The following is a 20,594-nucleotide window of genomic DNA, read 5'->3' as shown; positions in this document are numbered from 1 at the left end:
TGATTATCCTCCCTCTCTGACCTCTAGGTCATCAGGCTGCTGATTATACTCCCTCTCCTTCCTCTAGGTCATCAGGCTGCTGATTATCCTCCCTCTCTGACCTCTAGGTCATCAGACTGCTGATTATCCTCCCTCTCTGACCTCTAGGTCATCAGGCTGCTGATTATACTCCCTCTCTGACCTCTAGGTCATCAGGCTGCTGATTATCCTCCCTCTCTGACCTCTAGGTCATCAGACTGCTGATTATACTCCCTCTCTGACCTCTAGGTCATCAGGCTGCTGATTATACTCCCTCTCCTTCCTCTAGGTCATCAGGCTGCTGATTATCCTCCCTCTCTGACCTCTAGGTCATCAGACTGCTGATTATACTCCCTCTCTGACCTCTAGGTCATCAGACTGCTGATTATACTCCCTCTCCGGCCTCTAGGTCATCAGGCTGCTGATTATCCTGTACACCTGTCACCATCGTCACGCGCACCAGCGCCTCATGACACTCACCTGGACTCCATCACCTCCTTGATTACCTGCCCTGTTTATGTCACTCCCCTTGGTTACTTCCCCAGGAGTTATTGTTCCATGTCGGTGTGCTGTTAGTGTTTCTTGTTTTGTTCCACGTTCGTTCATTTATTAAATGTATTCACTCCCTCTCTCAGCATACATCGTTACAGTGTGTGTGTGTGTGTGTGTGTGTGTGTGTGTGTGTGTGTGTGTGTGTGTGTGTGTGTGTGTGTGTGTGTGTGTTTTCCATGAGCGTAGCCTATTTGTGTGTATGTGTGGGATTTGATTGTGTGGTTGTGGTGGGTACAGTGTGTGTGTGCATGCCTGGCCAAGCACATGTGCGTTTTTGTCAGAGAGAGAGAGAGGTGTTCCTACCACTAAGATCAAATCAAATCAAATCAAATGTATTTATATAGCCCTTCTTACATCAGCTGATATCTCTAAGAAACTGTATGATTTCTGTTAGACCATCATCCAACAAGTTGTGCTGTGCGATTAACCAACATTTTGGTTATTTTTCGGTTTAAAAAAACACTGACATCATTTCAGTTATTGGAATTCCATTTGGTTCAGTTTCTCTAGAGATAAATAAAAACTGTGCAGTGTAGTAGGGAGTTGCATGAGGGAGGACAAATGTATTCATTAACTGTCTGTCTAATGTACATCGGATTGTTAAGAGCATAGGTGAACACACACACACACTCACGCTCACACTCACACTCACACCCAAACCCACACTCACCCACACACTCACTCACACTCACACCCAAACTCACACACACACACACACACACACACACACACACACACACACACACACACACACACACACACACACACACACACACACACACACACACACACACACACACACACACACACACACACAGACACACACTCACACACACACACACACACACATCAAGGGTGAGAGCCAGATGGTGGGTGTGAGGTGACCTGTAATCCTCATACAGTTTTCCCTGTTTTGTCTGTGTGGGGATTACGGAGCGGTCCAATCCCCTCCATGGGCCACTCTCCTGTGGTGTGATGGCTCAGAGATCAATGATGGCTGGGTCGGGCGCTAGACTGAACACTCACTCATGTGTCCACAGCACAGTACTGTGTAGATTACAGAGGCTGCTGCCAACCTAGTTAACCCTGTATGTCAACGCCAGTCACTGACTACCCACCAGGTAAGGGTAAGGACATGGGGCGGGGCAGGGCAGAGCTAGGATAGGGTTAAGAAGAAAGAATAGGGATCATTTGACTTGAATGTGCCCTGTAAGTTTTGAGAAGGAGCGTTCCGTGTGTACTGTAGTATTGTTGAATGGTGTATCTTTTGGGTGGGGTAATCAGTTACAACCTTGTTGATTCTTAAAAAATATTTAATTCATCAAAACAAAATGGATTACTGCTTTCTAACGAACGTATGACTGGCGTGAAGGCTGATGTTGGGTAAAGCAGGCTGGCAAACAACTAAATGTTTCTAAATGTTTTGGCTGTCTGAGATGCTGTGTTGGTAGAAATAGGCTTTATGCTGTAACGTCTCTATGATTAAAGTACAGTACTGAAATATCCACAGGGTTCACTGATGAGCTGCTTAATGTACAGTACTGAAATATCCACAGGGTTCACTGATGAGCTGCTTAATGTACAGTAGTGAAATATCCACAGGGTTCACTGATGAGCTGCTTAATGTACAGTACTGAAATATCCACAGGGTTCACTGATGAGCTGCTTAATGTACAGTACTGAAATATCCACAGGGTTCACTGATGAGCTGCTTAATGTACAGTACTGAAATATCCACAGGGTCACTGATGAGCTGCTTAATGTACAGTAGTGAAATATCCACAGGGTCACTGATGAGCTGCTTAATGTACAGTACTGAAATATCCACAGGGTTCACTGATGAGCTGCTTAATGTACAGTACTGAAATATCCACAGGGTTCACTGATGAGCTGCTTAATGTACAGTACTGAAATATCCACAGGGTTCACTGATGAGCTGCTTAAAGTACAGTACTGAAATATCCACAGGGTTCACTGATGACCTGCTTAATGTACAGTAGTGAAATATCCACAGGGTTCACTGATGACCTGCTTAATGTACAGTAGTGAAATATCCACAGGGTTCACTGATGAGCTGCTTAATGTACAGTAGTGAAATATCCACAGGGTTCACTGATGAGCTGCTTAATGTACAGTAGTGAAATATCCACAGGGTTCACTGATGAGCTGCTTAATGTACAGTACTGAAATATCCACAGGGTTCACTGATGAGCTGCTTAATGTACAGTACTGAAATATCCACAGGGTTCACTGATGACCTGCTTAATGTACAGTAGTGAAATATCCACAGGGTCACTGCTGAAATTCAAAATAGGAGTTAAAGCACAATCAACACGTTTGCTTTTCATTTAATTCAACTCTACTAAAAGTTATTTCATTAAACCTTACTGAAACAGTAATTTTATTCAACCTTACTGAAACAGTATTTTTATTCAACCCTACTGAAACAGTAATTTTATTCAACCCTCATTATATTCATTCCTACTGAAACAGTCATTGTATTCATTCCTACTGAAACAGTCATTGTATTCATTCCTACTGAAACAGTCATTATATTCATTCCTACTGAAACAGTCATTGTATTCATTCCTACTGAAACATTGGTCTGTAGTTGAACAGCTACATATGGCCATAAAGTCTGATTTCATGCTCAGTGAAATAGATTTTCACACTCTTTTGAAGTGAAATCACTGTGGTTGCCTTAAGGCATTAGGTGGGAATGATGTGCACCAGTGGATTTCTGAATGTGTGTGTGTGTGTGTGTGTGTGTGTGTGTGTGTGTGTGTGTGTGTGTGTGTGTGTGTGTGTGTGTGTGTGTGTGTGTGTGTGTGTGTGTGTGTGTGTGTGTGTTGTGCGTGCGTGCATGTGTGTGTGTGTTTTTCTGGCAGGTTAGTCTTTCTCGTCATGAATGTTGTTCTGGAGGCAGCCCTGCAGAGTGGTCGCTAGCTGGCACCTGCCACAAATCAAATCAAAGTTTATTTGTCACGTGCGCCGAATACAACAGGTGTAGACCTTACAGTGAAATGCTTACTTACAGGCTCTAAACAATAGTGCAAAAAAGGGATTTGGTGAACAATAGGTAGGTAAATAAAACAAAAGTAAAAAGACAGTGAAAAATAACAGTAGCAAGGCTATAAAAGTAGCGAGGCTACATACAGACACCGGTTAGTCAGGCTGATTGAGGTAGTATGTACATGTAGATAACGTTAAAGTGACTATGCATATATGATGAACAGAGAGTAGCAGTAGCGTAAAAGAGGGTTTGGCGGGTGGTGGGTGGGACAATGCAGATAGCCCATTTAGCCACTGTGCGGGAGCACTGGTTGGTCGGGCCAATAGAGGTAGTATGTACATGAATGTATCGTTAAAGTGACTATGCATATATGATAAACAGAGAGTAGAAGCAGCGTAAAAGAGGGGTTGGGGGGGGGGGGGCACACAATAAAGATAGTCCGGGTAGCCATTTGATTACCTGTTCAGGAGTCTTATGGCTTGGGGGTAAAAACTGTTGAGAAGCCTTTTTGTCCTAGACTTGGCACACCGGTATCGCTTGCCATGTGGTAGTAGAGAGAACAGTCTATGACTGGGGTGGCTGGGGTCTTTGACAGTTTTTAGGGCCTTCCTCTGACATCGCCTGGTGTAGAGGTCCTGGATGGCAGGCAGCTTAGCCCCAGTGATGTACTGGGCCGTTTGTACTACCCTCTGTAGTGCCTTGCGGTCGGAGGCTGAGCAGTTGCCGTACCAGGCAGTGATGCAACCAGTCAGGATGCTCTCGATGTTGCAGCTGTAGAACCTTTTGAGGATCTGAGGACCCATGCCAAATCTTTTTAGTTTCCTGAGGGGGAATAGGCTTTGTCGTGCCCTCTTCACGACTGTCTTGGTGTGTTTGGACCATGTTAGTTTGTTGGTGATGTGGACACCAAGGAACTTGAAGCTCTCATCCTGCTCCACTACAGCCCCATCGATGAAAATAGGGGCGTGCTCGGTCTTCCTTTTCCTGTAGTCCACAATCATCTCCTTAGTCTTGGTTACGTGTTGGGATAGGTTGTTATTCTGGCACCACAAAGTCATAAAACCTGACCCTAACCTTAAATTAAGAACAAAAAGCTCAAATGTTTTTCCTGAATTTTTTACAATAGCAATTTTGACTTTGCAGTTGGCCTATTTAGCAGGAAATGACTTATTTCTCCCTCAAGGACAAGACCCATCCCAATAAACGTCAACCTGTGTCTTTGTGTCAGTGTGTGTCACTGGGTGTGTGTGTCAGTGTAGCTCTCTGTGTTTTTGTGCATGTGCCTTCAACCCTCTGTGTGTGTTTGTGATCCATGTCATCTAATACCCTCTCTCTCTCTGTCTCTCTACTCTCTCTCTCTCTCTCTCTCTCTCTGCTCTCTCTACTCTCTCTGTCTCTCTACTCTCTCTGTCTCTCTACTCTCTCTGTCTCTCTACTCTCTCTCTCTCTCTCTCTCTGTCTCTCTACTCTCTCTGTCTCTCTACTCTCTCTGTCTCTACTCTCTCTACACTCTCTACTCTCTCTGTCTCTACTCTCTCTACACTCTCTGTCTCTCTACTCTCTCTGTCTCTCTACTCTCTCTGTCTCTCTACTCTCTCTGTCTCTCTACTCTCTCTGTCTCTCTACTCTCTCTGTCTCTCTTCTCTCTCTGTCTCTCTGTCTCTCTCTCACTGTCTCTCTACTCTCTCTGTCTCTCTGTCTCTCTCTCTCTCTCTCTGTCTCTCTCTCTCTGTCTCTCTCTCTCTCTACTCTCTCTCGCTGTCTCTCTCTCTCTCTCTCTCTCTCTCTCTCTCTCTCTCTCTCTCTCTCTCTCTCTCTCTCAGGGGTGTGTTTCCTGTGTCTGTTGGATGTGGTGCCGGTGAAGAATGAGGATGGCCTGGTGATCATGTTCATCCTCAACTTTGAGGTCATGTCAGACAACAAACAGCCCAACCAGAACCTCAACCACAAGCTGCCCCCCTGGCTCCCCACAGGTAACCACAAGCTGCCCCCCTGGCTCCCCACAGGTAACCACAAGCTGCCCCCCTTAAAATATTGAAAACAGTTGTGTTCAGTGATTGAAGCAAATAATATTGATTAGGTTTTATGGTAGTTCAATTAAATTTATTGCTTTCTCTCTCTCTCACCCATACCTATCCCTCTCTCCCACTGTCTCTTTCCTTTGTCTCCCTCCCTGCTTTCCTCTCTCCCACCCATACCTATCCTTCTCTCCCACTGTCTCTTTCCTTTCTCTCCCTCCCTGCTTTCCTCTCTCCCACCCATACCTATCCCTCTCTCCCACTGTCTCTTTCCTTTCTCTCCCTCCCTGCTTTCCTCTCTCCCACCCATACCTATCCCTCTCTCCCACTGTCTCTTTCCTTTCTCTCCCTCCCTGCTTTCCTCTCTCCCACCCATACCTATCCCTCTCTCCCACTGTCTCTTTCCTTTCTCTCCCTCCCTGCTTTCCTCTCTCTCACCCATACCTATCCCTCTCTCCCACTGTCTCTTTCCTTTGTCTCCCTCCCTGCTTTCCTCTCTCTCACCCATACCTATCCCTCTCTCCCACTGTCTCTTTCCTTTCTCTCCCTCCCTGCTTTCCTCTCTCCCACCCATACCTATCCCTCTCTCCCACTGTCTCTTTCCTTTGTCTCCCTCCCTGCTTTCCTCTCTCCCACTCACTCACTCTCTTTCTCTCTCTGTCTGTCTCTTTCCTTTCTCTCTCTGTCTCTTACCACAATTTTTTACTCTCTTCCTCTCTCGTTTTATTTGCTTCCACCCTCTTCCCTCTTCCGCTTCCTCTAGGCCGGCCGCGTGGCTTCAAGCTCCGCCTGCCCTCACGCCGTTCGCTCAGCAATAGCAAGGCCTCTCTGGACGACCCGGAGACTGGGGCCCTCCCAGCCCCCAGCCACCCCAGTCACCCCAGCCACAAGTCCCTAGCTTTGGGAGAGCTGCTCTCCCTTCCCCCCTTACCTCTGGAGCACCAGAGATCCAGCAGTGGAAGCAGCAGCACCAGGCCGGACCTGCTGTGGCCCGAGGACCCGCGCACCCTGCTTGGCTCAGAGCCTGCACCTTCCTCGCTGCCCCTCGGCCAGTCGTCGCCCCGCATCGCCCTCCGGATGTTTAACCCAGATGCCTCGGTGTCCAACTGCAGCCTGTCACACAGCCGCTCCCGCGAGAGCTTCCACAGCATACGGCGGGCGTCGTCTGTGGATGACATCGAGGCCATGCGGCCTCCGTCGGGTCGGAAGTACAGCACGGTCGGGCCCATCCACAACAGCACAGGTGTGTGGGGGGGGGGTTTACCTTGAGAAAGAAAATACACACCACCTTCTTGCCTGTATTTGAGCTGGATACCAAACACACAGGGGTAAACGCACAGGGGTAAACACACAGGAGTAAACACACGGGTAAACACACAGGGGTAAACACACAGGGGTAAACACACAGGGGTAAAAACACAGGGGTAAACAGTACAGTAGGAACTAGGAATCTGTATGTTGTAGCATCTATTAGCACCTACTTCCTTGGTATTTTAGAAGCTTTGAAATACAAGACCAGCTATATTTCCTGGTTCGACAGTATTTAACCACATGTTTTATTCTGCTCCCATGCTGTATGCTGTGGCTCAATAAATCTATTTGTATGGTAGGGCTGTATGCTGTGGCCTAATAAATCTATCTGTATGGTAGGGCTGTATGCTGTGGCCCAATAAATCTATCTGTATGGTAGGGCTGTATGCTGTGGCCCAATAAATCCATCTGTATGGTAGGGCTGTATGTTGTGGCCCAATAAATCCATCTGTATGGTAGGGCTGTATGCTGTGGCCCAATAAATCTATTTGTATGGTAGTGTGGTCCGTATGCTGTGGCCCAATAAATCTATTTGTATGGTAGGGCTGTATGCTGTGGCCCAATAAATCTATCTGTGTGGTAGGGCTGTATGCTGTTGCCCAATAAATCTATCTGTGTGGTAGGGGTGTGTTCTGTGGCCCAATAAATCTATCTGTATGGTAGGGCTGTATGCTGTGGCCCAATAAATCTATTTGTATGGTAGTGTGGTCCGTATGCTGTGGCCCAATAAATCTATTTGTATGGTAGGGCTGTATGCTGTGGCCCAATAAATCTATCTGTGTGGTAGGGCTGTATGCTGTGGCCCAATAAATCTATCTGTGTGGTAGGGGTGTGTTCTGTGGCCCAATAAATCTATCTGTATGGTAGGGCTGTATTCTGTGGCCCAATAAATCTATCTGTATGGTAGGGCTGTATGCTGTGGCCCAATAAATCCATCTGTATGGTAGGGCTGTATGCTGTGGCCCAATAAATCTATTTGTATGGTAGGGCTGTATGCTGTGGCCCAATAAATCTATCTGTATGGTAGGGCTGTATGCTGTGGCCCAATAAATCTATCTGTATGGTAGGGCTGTATGCTGTGGCCCAATAAATCTATCTGTGTGGTAGGGGTGTATGCTGTGGCCCACTAAATCTATCTGTGTGGTAGGGCTGTATGCTGTGGCCCACTAAATCTATCTGTGTGGTAGGGGTGTGTTCCGTGGCCCACTAAGGATATCAAATAATGTTTGAAGACAGGTGTGGTCCGAATAGTCTGGCCAGTCCTCTGACAGTGTGTTCTTTCAGGGGCGGTGAACAACAAGTCCAACATCCTCAACTCCACGTCGGACTCGGACCTCATGCGCTACCGCACCATCAGCAAGATCCCTCAGATCACCCTGAACTTCGTGGACTTCAAGGCGGACCCCCTCATCGCGCTGCCCGGGGGGGACATGGACATCATAGCCCCTTGCAAGCTCATTGACCGCACACACCACGTCACCGAGAAAGTCACTCAGGTAAGAGGGCCATCTGTGTGTGTGTGTGTGTTCAGCCAGGTGTGTCTGTGGAGTAAGGGTGGGAGTGGACGTGGGTATGCATCAGGTCGGATACCCACAGTTCCCTGCGGGTGAGCTGCAAAAGAAATCAGCTGGCGGGTTGGAAACATTTTAAATCAGGATAAAAACATGAATCCAGGAGCTTGTTGGGTTGCATGTGTTGCTAATGACATTCTGTGAGCGGGAAGGCAGACATGGTTTCCTTTTATCCAAATGTTGAATAGACAAATTAATGAATGCATGAAATTGGCTCTCGGGAACAATTCTATGCAGGTGGGTCCTGACCCGTTCAGGAATCTAGTATGTACGAATGGGGTGGTGGGTGAGGTAGTGTGGTGTGTGAGGTAGAGGTGTGGTGTGTGAGGTAGAGGTGTGGTGTGTGAGGTAGAGGTGTGGTGGGTGATGTGGGAGGTAGGGCTATGGAAGGGGTGAGGTAGGGTGTGGTAGGGGTGAGGGATGGGGGAGGTGAGTGTGGGTGTGGTAGTGTTGTGTTAGGGGTGAGGTAGGGGAGGTAGGGGTGTGGTAGGATTGAGGGAGGGGTGAGGTGGGGGAGGTAAGGGTGTGGTAGGATTGAGGGAGGGGTGAGGTGGGGGAGGTAAGGGTGTGGTAGGGGTGAGGGACGGGGAGGTGGGGGGGGTAGGGGTGTGGTAGGGGTGAGGGACGGGGACGTGGGGGAGTAGGGGTGTGGTAGGGGTGAGGTAGGGGTGAGGTGGGGGGGTAGGGGTGTGGTAGGGGTGAGGGAGGGGGAGGTGAGTGTGGGTGTGGTAGTGGTGTGTTAGGGGTGAGGTAGGGGAGGTAGGGGTGTGGTAGAATTGAGGGAGGGGTGAGGTGGGGGGTAGGGGTGTGGTAGGGGTGAGGGACGGGGATGTGGGGGGTAGGGGTGTGGTAGGGGTGAGGGACGGGGAGGTGGGGGGTAGGGGTGTGGTAGGGGTGAGGGACGGGGAGGTGGGGGGTAGGGGTGTGGTAGGGGTGAGGAACGGGGAGGTGGGGGGTAGGGGTGTGGTAGGGGTGAGGAACGGGACGTGGGGGGTAGGGGTGTGGTAGGGGTGAGGGAGGGGTGAGGTGGGGGGGGGTAGGGGTGAGGTAGAGGTGTGGTAGAGGTGTGCCTATGAACTGCTATAGTTTCCACTATTTCCATCGTCTGTGTTTATACTATGTGTCTCTGTCTTTACTGAAGGCTGCCATGCATCCCCCAGGTTGGGTGAGTCTCATTGGTGGTGGATGGGGTGAGTTGCCCCACAAAGCGCTGGCTTTTAGACCTAGTGAAAACGCTCTGCTGATACAATACTGGTGGATTGTTGCTTAAGATGTTGGGTTCCTGCTCTGAGTGAAAGCTTGGTGTTTGCTATGATGGCGTCTTTAGCGGGAGACATAACTGGGTTACCAGTGCTCCTTGTGTGCAGTGAGCCGACGTGTCGCTGATGCCTCAGAGCTAGCTTGATTGAATGAGAAGCAGAGGGATGACAGAGATATTGAATGGTGACAGATGATTCTGTCGCCACGGTAATCCCGTGTGTGAGGAAAACACGTTGAATTGAGTTAGGGAAGACGGGAATCTGTATGATATGAAAGATGGTTTCTTGTTCTGCATTTGGACACCTCTTTTAATTTGTTTGGTTTCGCACAGATTTGATTTGCTCAGTGAGGGGCGATATATTATGAAGTACAGCTTCCTGAAGACTTCTCTGTGAGGGGAGGGTGAGAGAGGGACAAGGAAAGACAGAAGAGGATTGAGAGGTGAGCAAGGAAAGACAGTGGCAATGTGACCTTAAGCCCACACTTCTCTCGCTCTCTCTCTCCCTCTCCCTCTCTCTCGCTCTCTCTCTCACTCTGCCCCACCCCCACCCTCCTCCCCTCCTATATCTCTGCTTTTTAGAAAGGCCTCTGCATTGTATACTGATATACCACAAGTCAATAATTTCACCAAGCCTTCTCGATACATTAATAGCCTCGTTCTTAGAGGCTGCTGTACCCACTGAAATGCTGCTGTGCACACAGTACATACTATGTTATACCAAAGAAAACACTACTCAGTCAGGTTGACTTTACAGTAGAGCTTATAAATAGGTAGAGAGGTAGGGGAACCAGTACAGGTGACAGTGCTAGTGGTGGTTTAATGAGTTATGAGGCCATGGAGTGTATTATTACATCTAACCTAAAACATCTAACCTAAAACATCTAGAATGCTTTACCATCTACGACCTGCAGGTGGCAGCACTCTCCAACACTACCTCTAACCTCTAACCTCTGACCAGGACACAATCCTCCGAGGAGTAGTCAAGAAGATGTAGAAAGAAAGAATTCAGTAACACTTCCTTTTAACCTTTTAAGGGGTCCTTGTTACAGTGTAATAACAACATGTAACTGGTAGTAATTGCAGTCTGTAATTACAGAAGTGTAGCAACAAATTCTTGCTACCATGCTTGTTTGAAATGGGCAGGTTTCCACTAAATTCACCAACTTATTGTTTCGCTTCTTCGTTGCGTCCGATTTCATTAACAATTGTGACAAAGGTTGGGATCTCTTGTGGATGTATCTGGGTGTCTGAGAGATTACAGCCTATGCTGAATAGACTGTAATTACTTACCCATGAAAGTGAACTGCTCAAAATATATCTCCAGTCAACGTTGTTGCTAGCGTACCATCTGGTTAAATTGGTTGAGTTTACAAAACAGCTCCAACACAGGTGTCAGCCCAGATGACACTATTTCAAAGCAATGTTTGCCTAATTACAATGTATTTACTAGTTGTTACACGGGATCTAGATAGTTAAAATGCAGCGCACCTTGAGGGGTACTTACTAGTAATTCTAGTGTAATCCAAGTGATAAATAAACACACCAGTACATCAGGTAGTACATGTGATATCTGCATAAACACAAATGACACTCCTCTAGCGGCAGTGCAGTGGAGCACACGCACAGAAACACACACACAGAAACACACACAGAAACACACACACAGAAACACGCACAGAAACACACACACAACACACACACAGAAACACACACACAGAAACACACACACAGAAACACACACACACAACACACACACAGAAACACACACACAACACACACACAGAAACACACACACAGAAACACACACACAGAAACACACACACAGAAACACACACACAACACACACACAGAAACACACACACAGAAACAGACTGAGCATTATAGTGGATATGTTTATGTTTAGTCTCACACCTTGTTAGAGTTGGCAGTTGGGAAGATCGCCACTGTTTTCCCTGTACAGTAATGTGTGATGTACACAGAAATGCATTAAAGAGAGGATCTTGAAATGGTGAGAAGGTCTTGGATCTTGACATGATCTCGGTGGGTGGGTGTCTCTTTGGCTTACTAGCAAGACATTGTGCAAGAGATAAGTTAGAAGAAGCTGATGTAATAGTGTTAAATGCTGTGAGTCCTCCCAGATGACTCTGAGAAATAGAGGTGAACTATGGAGCTAATGTCTCCAACTACCGGTATAAGACTGGGGATTCCAAACATTAGGAACATTAGGAACACCCAGTTTAGTCTTGTTTGTGAGTATTCAGATCTGATTGACTAGTTTTAATAAAAACATTTCTAATACATTTTTAGATTATTTAGTTTCAGTTAGTTTTAAGATCTGATTTAATGTTGTTTTATTTAGTTGAATAAAAATGGTTTTACATGATTTAGTTTGACTTTTAGTTGTAGTGTTAAGGACCTACAGCAGCCTGTGTGTGGGTGGCTAGGGGCCATTTCTGTGTTATCTTAGTTATTTTCTTTCAGTTTACAAAATCATTTTTCTTGTTTGTTTCCTTATAGTTTCAGTTTTAGTTTAATGTTTCTATTTCTATATTCCGTAGACACAAGGCGGTGTAACCCTCCAGTAGCAGATCCAGTATGACAGGACAGTATGTGTTCTCTCAGGTGTTGTGAACAATACTTTGTTAAGGAAGCTAGTTGGGGGAGATAAATTATCCCTCTCCAAATGCTGCTTCTCCAGCAAGGAAACAAGGAAATGAATTGAACAATTGAACAAATGAATCCCACAGTTGTGTCAAGTTGGCTGGATGTCCTCTGGGTGGTGGACCATTTATTGATACACACAGTATACTGTTTAGCACGAAGAACCCAGCAGCATTGCAGTTCTTGACACCACCCGGTGCATGTGGGGAGATAGAGGTATTTGGATGGAAAAAAATCACACAGCTGCACTTGCACAACTGTCCATCAGTATTAACGATGGCTCCTCAGATATGAGTTTTAAGGATCGGACCCTTTTTTTCAATTTTCGCCTGAAATGACATACCCAAATCTAACTGCCTGTAGCTCAGGACCTGAAGCAAGGATATGCATATTCTTGATACCATTTGAAAGGAAAGACTTTGAAGTTTGTGTAAATGTGAAGGGAATGTAGGAGAATATAACACAATAGATCTGGTAAAAGATAATACAAAGAAAATAACAATCGTATTTTTTTACCTGCTCCTTAATAGTGACATCTTGACACACACACACACACACACACACACACACACACACACACACACACACACACACACACACACACACACACACACACACACACACACACACACACACACACACACGCAACAATAGTGAATATTGATTTTATCATTTGAAACTCTCCAATATACTTTGCTTTTTGCTGTTGCGTCAATGGGCTGATTTCGTTGTAGCCAAACACTCTGTGGGAGGCTGATGCTAGCCGGTGTACTGGACAGCTGTGTGTCCAGACAGAGGGGTTAGGGGTCAAAACGTACAGTATCCTCTGACACAAGGTCCTTTGAAGTTTTAACTGGTTCTCCTAACATCGCTCAATTTCTTCGTTGGAGCTTTGCAGTACAGCACACTGTGTTCAGAGCAAGCTGTTCATTCGTGGTTGAACTGTGTGAATATTACTTTCCTGGTGTTCTAGCTGAGTCTACAGTCACAGCCGAGGGCACAGAGATACTGTTGTCTTAAGGCTTAGCTATACTGATCTTAGAAGCTCAGTCAGGCGGAAGAGGTGAACACTGATTGGAACACTGAAAAAGTCAACAACCTAACAGTAGAACAGGCCTGCGTTTGGGTTGCCAAGTCTCAGTAGTGGTTGATTGAAAAAGCACTGGGTCTGACAGGTACTTGGCTACTCACTGTATGGGGGGGGGGGTTAGGCAAACCTACTGGACTCAAGCTTCCTTAGAAAGTCTACGTGGAAACATTGGCAGTGCTGGTCGTTTGATTGTCCTCTGTATCAATGTAGATATTTCTTTACGTAATAATATGCATGTACTGTGCATGAATTTAGACTGTACAAGGCTATAGAATTAACTCAACCCTGAAAACCGCTACGTTAAGTATGTTTCTTGTTCTCACCTGCCTCCTAACCCTTGACCTTTGTGTCCAGAATGACCATTTATGACAGTTGATATTACAAGACACTTTATGTGTTCAAATCACAAGGAATGGTATGGTTGCTATAGCCTTCCCTGTGGCTCAGTTGGTAGGGCATGGTGTTTGCAACGCCAGCATGGTGTGTGCAACGCCAGGGTTGTGGTTTCGATTCCCACAGGGGGCCAGTACAATTATATATATTTTTTTAAATGCATGAAATGAAATGTATGCACTAACTACTGTAAGTCGCTCTGGATAAGAGCGTCTGCTAAATGACTAAAAATGTAAATGTAATGTATATATTCAATCTGCGCTGTGTTTAGAGAGTCTATCAACTTTTGCTCTCACTTACCTCCTTTGATTTCAAGCTTTGACCTTTGTGTCCAAAATGGCCAGTTAACCTCAACTCGGAACACTTCAATAGTGCCTTGAAGTATCCACTAGTTAAATGGTTCCCAACTCCAGTCCTCCAGTACCCCCCAACAGCCCAACTCCAGTCCTCCAGTACCCCCCAACAGCCCAACTCCAGTCCTCCAGTACCCCCAACAACCCATCTCCAGTCCTCCAGTACCCCCAACAGCCCATCTCCAGTACCCCCAACAGCCCAACTCCAGTCCTCCAGTACCCCCCAACAGCCCAACTCCAGTCCTCCAGTACCCCCAACAGCCCAACTCCAGTACCCCCCAACAGCCCATCTCCAGTCCTCCAGTACCCCCAACAGCCCATCTCCAGTACCCCCAACAGCCCAACTCCAGTCCTCCAGTACCCCCAACAGCCCAACTCCAGTCCTCCAGTACCCCCCAACAGCCCATCTCCAGTACCCCCAACAGCCCAACTCCAGTCCTCCAGTACCCCCAACAGCCCAACTCCAGTCCTCCAGTACCCCCCAACAGCCCAACTCCAGTCCTCCAGTACCCCCCAACAGCCCATCTCCAGTACCCCCAACAGCCCAACTCCAGTCCTCCAGTACCCCCAACAGCCCAACTCCAGTCCTCCAGTACCCCAAACAGCCCAACTCCAGTCCTCCAGTACCCCCAACAGCCCAACTCCAGTCCTCCAGTACCCCCCAACAGCCCAACTCCAGTCCTCCAGTACCCCCCAACAGCCCAACTCCAGTCCTCCAGTAACCCCAACAGCCCAACTCCAGTCCTCCAGTACCCCTCAACAGCCCAACTCCAGTCCTCCAGTATCCCCAACAGCCCAACTCCAGTCCTCCAGTACCCCCCAACAGCCCAACTCCAGTCCTCCAGTACCCCCCAACAGCCCAACTCCAGTCCTCCAGTACCCCCCAACAGCCCAACTCCAGTCCTCCAGTACCCTCAACAACCCAACTCCAGTCCTCCAGTACCCCCCAACAGCCCAACTCCAGTCCTCCAGTACCCCCAACAGCCCAACTCCAGTCCTCCAGTACCCTCAACAACCCAACTCCAGTCCTCCAGTGCCCCAACAGCCCAACTCCAGTCCTCCAGTGCCCCCCAACAGCCCAACTCCAGTCCTCCAGTACCCCCCAACAGCCCAACTCCAGTCCTCCAGTACCCCCCAACAGCCCAACTCCAGTCCTCCAGTAACCCCAACAGCCCAACTCCAGTCCTCCAGTACCCCCAACAGTCCAACTCCAGTCCTCCAGTACCCCCCAACAGCCCAACTCCAGTCCTCCAGTAACCCCAACAGCCCAACTCCAGTCCTCCAGTACCCCCAACAGTCCAAATCCGGTCATCCAGTGCCCCCAACAGTACACATTTCTGTTGTAGCCAGGCACAAAAAAACCACCTGTTTCAACACATTGATGGCCTGAAGATTAGTTGACAAGTTGTGTGACCGCCCGATGCTACAATACAAATGTGTACTGTTGGGGTTACTGGAGGACTGGAGTTGGGCTGTTGGGGTTACTGGAGGACTGGAGTTGGGCTGTTGGGGTTATGGAAATTGGCAGTACGTCCAACCGGCCTCACGACCGCAGCCCACATACGTGTATGGTGTTGTGTGGGCGAGCGGTTTGCTGATGTCAACGTTGTGAACAAAGTGTCCTATGGTGGCGGTGGGGTTATGGTATGGGCAGGCATAAGCATCGAAAACAATAGCGTTTTATCGATGGCAATTTGAATGCACATAGATATCCTGAGCGCATTGTGAGGCGCTTTGTGAGAACCATTGTGAGGCCCATTGTGAGGCCCATTGTGAGACCCAACTGTGACCAGCAGATGTATATCTGTATTCCCACTTATGTGAATTCCATAGATTAGGACCGAATGAATTTATTTCAATTGACTGATTTCGTCATATAAACTGTAACTCAATAAAATCCTTTAAATTGTTGCATTTTGCGTTTATATTTTTGTTGTGTTGGAGTGTAGGCTAATATTTATAAGTTAACCTCTATGGGCTAGGTGCGTGACCGTCCCACTCTATTCAACAGCCAGTGGAACAGCGTGGCGCAAAATACAAAAACCTCAAAAATGCAATAATTTCAATTTTTCAAACATACGACTATTTTACACCATTTTAAAGATAAGACTCTTGTTAATCTGACCACATTGTCCGATTTCAAAAAGGCTTTACAGTGAAAGCAAAACATTAGATTATGTTAGGAGAGTACATAGCCAAAAATAATCACACAGCCATTTTCCAAGCAAGCATATATGTCACAAAAACCCAAAACACAGCTAAATGAAGCACTAACCTTTGATGATCTTCATCAGATGACACTCCTAGGACATTATGTTATACAATACATGCATGTTTTGTTCAATCAAGTTAATATTTATATCAAAAAACAGCTTTTTACATTGGCGTGTGATGTTCAGAAAATGTTTTCCCACCGAAAACTTCCGGTGAATTTACTAAATTACTCATCATAAACATTGACAAAATACATAACAATTATTTAAAGAATTATAGGTACAGAACTCCTTTATCCTGTTGGGGGTAGGGGGCAGTATTTGCACGGCCGGATAAAAAACGTACCCGATTTAATCTGGTTATTACTACTGCCCAGAAACTAGAATATGCATATAATTATTGGCAAAAACCTGAGAAGATTCCTTACAGGAAGTGGCCTGTCTGACAATTTCTTGGGCTTCTTCACTCTCTTTATTGAAAACCGAGGATATCTGCTGTAACGTGACACTTCCTACGGCTCCCATAGGCTCTCAGAAGGCGGGAAAAAGCTGAATGATGTCTTTGGAGCCCCTGGCTGAAAAACATTAGCGCCTTTGGTAAGTGGTCGATCAGAGTACAATGAGACTGAGGCGCATGCACGAGGCGACCCCATGTTTTTATTTTCTCTGTCTTTGAACGTAAACAGGGTTTCCCGGTCAGAATATTATCGCTTTTTTACGAGAAAAATGGCATAAAAATTGATTTTAAACAGCGGTTGACATGCTTCGAAGTACGGTAATGGAATATTTAGACATTTTTTGTCACGAAACGCGTCGGGCGCGTCACCCTTCTTTACCCTTCGGATAGTGTCTTGAACGCACGAACAAAACAGAGGATATTTGAACATAACTATGGATTATTTTGAACCAAACCAACATTTGTTATTGAAGTAGAAGGCCTGGGAGTGCATTCTGACAAAGAACAGCAAAGGTAATCCAATTTTTCTTATAGTAAATCTGACTTTGGTGAGGGCTAAACTTGGTGGGTGTCTAAATAGCTAGGTTAGTCAAACTCACAACTCACAACAAGAACTCCCAGTGACTACATAGGGAACAAATACGATTGTTTATTATGGATTTTCATGACAATTACGTTTGCATACGCTACGCAGTGTATGTGAATTGACGTTCACTACTCTCGCACGCAAATTTCTCTTGGTGTGAATTTTGCTTCATGGGGTAAAGAGCAAACAAGCAAATGCAGAAGGAGAGAGAGAGAGGAGAGAGAGAAAGAAGGATAGAGAGGGGGTGGTAAAAAAATCACCTCTCTCTTCACCTCCCTTCTCCTTCACCTCCCTCCCTCTCCTCTTTCTCATCCCTCCACCTCTACCTCTCCTCCCTCTCCCTCTCTCTCCTTCCCTCTTATCCCTTCACCTCTTCCCACCTCTCCCTTTCCTCCCTCTCCCTCTACTTCCCTCTTATCACTTCACATCTCTCCACTTCTCCCTCTGCTCCCTCCCTCTCCCTCTCTCTTATCTCTCTCTCCCTCCCTCTTATCCCTTCACCTCTCTCAACTTTTCCCTCTCTCTCCATCCCATCCACCTCTCTTCATCCCCCCACCTCTCCCTCTCATCCCTAGACCTCCCTCCCTCTCTCCATCTCTCTGCCGGTGACCCATTTTATCTGCCCTGGCACCATTAATCACAGTAGATGCTTGGCTGGGGCGTGTGCCTCACTGCCCTACCTCATCACTGGAGGGTAATTGAATTAACACGAGAGAGAGAGAAAGGGAGAGCAGCTGGCAAAGTGAGGAGAGAGGGAGAGACAGAGAGAGAGAGAGTAGTAGTGAAATAAAAAACAGTAAGTGTTCATGTCTGCTGCTACTGTCTAGCAACACAAGCTGCCAATGGTTTAACTGGCAGTGCATCCAATTGTCGTGACATTCACAACGATTACTGCCAACCCCAAACTGGGAAATGGTTAGTTCCAAGTCTGGTGCTATACTGTGGCAGTAAGCCACACAGCAAGAGGCCAATCCATCCAAGGTGAGGGGGGCGTGGTGAGAGGACAGGCTCATCTTGGGAGACAGTGGAGTGAGCCTGGCCACAGAGTGGTAGTGCATTTCTGACAGAGAGACCCTGTTATCAGTGTGGATCAGCACACTGACTTACTTTACCTGGCCTTGCCCCCTGATAAATACTGACTGCCTTTACCTGGCCTTGCCCCCTGATAAATACTGACTGCCTTTACCTGGTCTTGTCCCCTGATAAATACTGACTTCCTTTACCTGGCCTTGTCCCCTGATAAAAACTGACTTCCTTTACCTGGTCTTGTCCCCTGATAAAAACTGACTTACTTTACCTGGTCTTGTCCCCTGATAAATACTGACTTCCTTTACCTGGTCTTGTCCCCTGATAAATACTGACTTCCTTTACCTACCTTGTCCTCTGATATATTGTGACTGTCACGTCTGTCGCACGATGAAGGAGACCAAGGCGCAGCGTGGGTATCGTTCCACATTTCATTATAACTGTGAAACTATGCAAGACATACAAATAAACTACTAAACAAAATAACAAACCGTGACAAAGAGGTGAAACATACACTACCTCAAAATAATCTCCCACAAAACCTAGTGGGAAAAACAAGAACTTAAATATTATCCCCCAATTAGAGACAACGATGACCAGCTGCCTCTAATTGGAGATCACCCCCCCAAAAAAACATAAAAAAACAGAAACTAGAACCCCACATAGAAATACATAAACTAGACAACAACAAAAAACATAGAAAAAAGAAACTAGAACCAACATAGAAATAAATAAACTAGACAAAACCCGACCTAACCTACTCTACCATAGAAAATAAAAAGCTTTCTATCGTCAGGAAGTGACAGTGACTGACTGCTGTTCCCTGTCCTTGTCCCTTGAGAAATACTGACTGCCTTTACCTGGCCTTGTCCCCTGATAAATACTGACTGACTGGCCTTGCCCCCTGAGAAATACTGACTTACTTTACCTGGCCTTGTCCCCTGATATATACTGACTGACTGCCTTTACCTGTCCTTGTCCCTTGATAAATACTGACTGACTTCCTTTACCTGGCCTTGTCCCCTGATATATACTGACTGACTGGCCTTGCCCCCTGAGAAATACTGACTTACTTTACCTGGCCTTGTCCCCTGATATATACTCACTGACTGCCTTTACCTGGCCTTGTCCCCTGATAAATACTGACTGCCTTTACCTGGCCTTGCCCCCTGAGAAATACTGACTGCCTTTACCTGGCCTTGCCCCCTGATAAATACTGACTGCCTTTACCTGGCCTTGTCCCCTGATAAATACTGACTGCCTTTACCTGGCCTTGTCCCCTGAGAAATACTGACTGCCTTTACCTGGCCTTGTCCCCTGATAAATACTGACTGCCTTTACCTGGCCTTGTCCCCTGATATATACTGACTGCCTTTACCTGGCCTTGTCCCCTGATATATACTGACTGCCTTTACCTGGTAATGTCCCCTGATAAATACTGACTGACTGCCTTTACCTGGCCTTGTCCCCTGATAAATACTGACTGCCTTTACCTGGCCTTGTCCCCTGATATATACTGACTGCCTTTACCTGGCCTTGTCCCCTGATATATACTGACTTACTGGCCTTGTCCCCTGATATATACTGACTGACTGGCCTTGCTCCCTGATAAATACTGACTTCCTTTACCTGGCCTTGTCCCCTGATAAATATTGACTTACTTTACCTGGCCTTGTCCCCTGATATATACTGACTTACTGGCCTTGTCCCCTGATATATACTGACTGACTGGCCTTGTCCCCTGATAAATACTGACTTCCTTTACCTGGCCTTGTCCCCTGATAAATACTGACTTACTTTACCTGGCCTTGTCCCCTGATATATACTGACTTACTGGCCTTGTCCCCTGATATATACTGACTTACTGGCCTTGTCCCCTGATATATACTGCGACTGACTGCGGCCTTGCCCCCTGATAAATACTGACTTCCTTTACCTGGCCTTGTCCCCTGATAAATACTGACTTACTTTACCTGGCCTTGTCCCCTGATATATACTGTACTCAAGCTGGAGGTGAATGTACTGTAAACTCGACCTCCACTTTTCTCAGGTTGCATGCACACACACACAC

General features: G+C 46.7%; 1 protein-coding gene across 1 annotated transcript in view; it reads left to right on the top strand.

Annotated features, from left to right (window-relative positions):
• Positions 1 to 20,594, top strand: part of LOC106579665 (voltage-gated inwardly rectifying potassium channel KCNH2) — a 331,966-nt gene that overhangs the window by 177,029 nt on the left and 134,343 nt on the right. Inside the window, exons 4-6 of the mRNA XM_045702778.2 lie at positions 5,407 to 5,556; positions 6,365 to 6,844; positions 8,197 to 8,408. Coding sequence (XP_045558734.2) covers positions 5,407 to 5,556; positions 6,365 to 6,844; positions 8,197 to 8,408 — 842 coding nt within the window. The remainder of the gene's footprint in view (positions 1 to 5,406; positions 5,557 to 6,364; positions 6,845 to 8,196; positions 8,409 to 20,594) is intronic.

Source organism: Salmo salar, chromosome 19 (genome assembly GCF_965601325.2).
Source record: "Salmo salar chromosome 19, fSalSal1, whole genome shotgun sequence".
Lineage (NCBI taxonomy): Eukaryota > Metazoa > Chordata > Actinopteri > Salmoniformes > Salmonidae > Salmo > Salmo salar.
The sequence above is the reverse complement of the archived record's forward strand: the minus strand, read 5'-3'. Positions and strand labels throughout refer to the sequence as shown.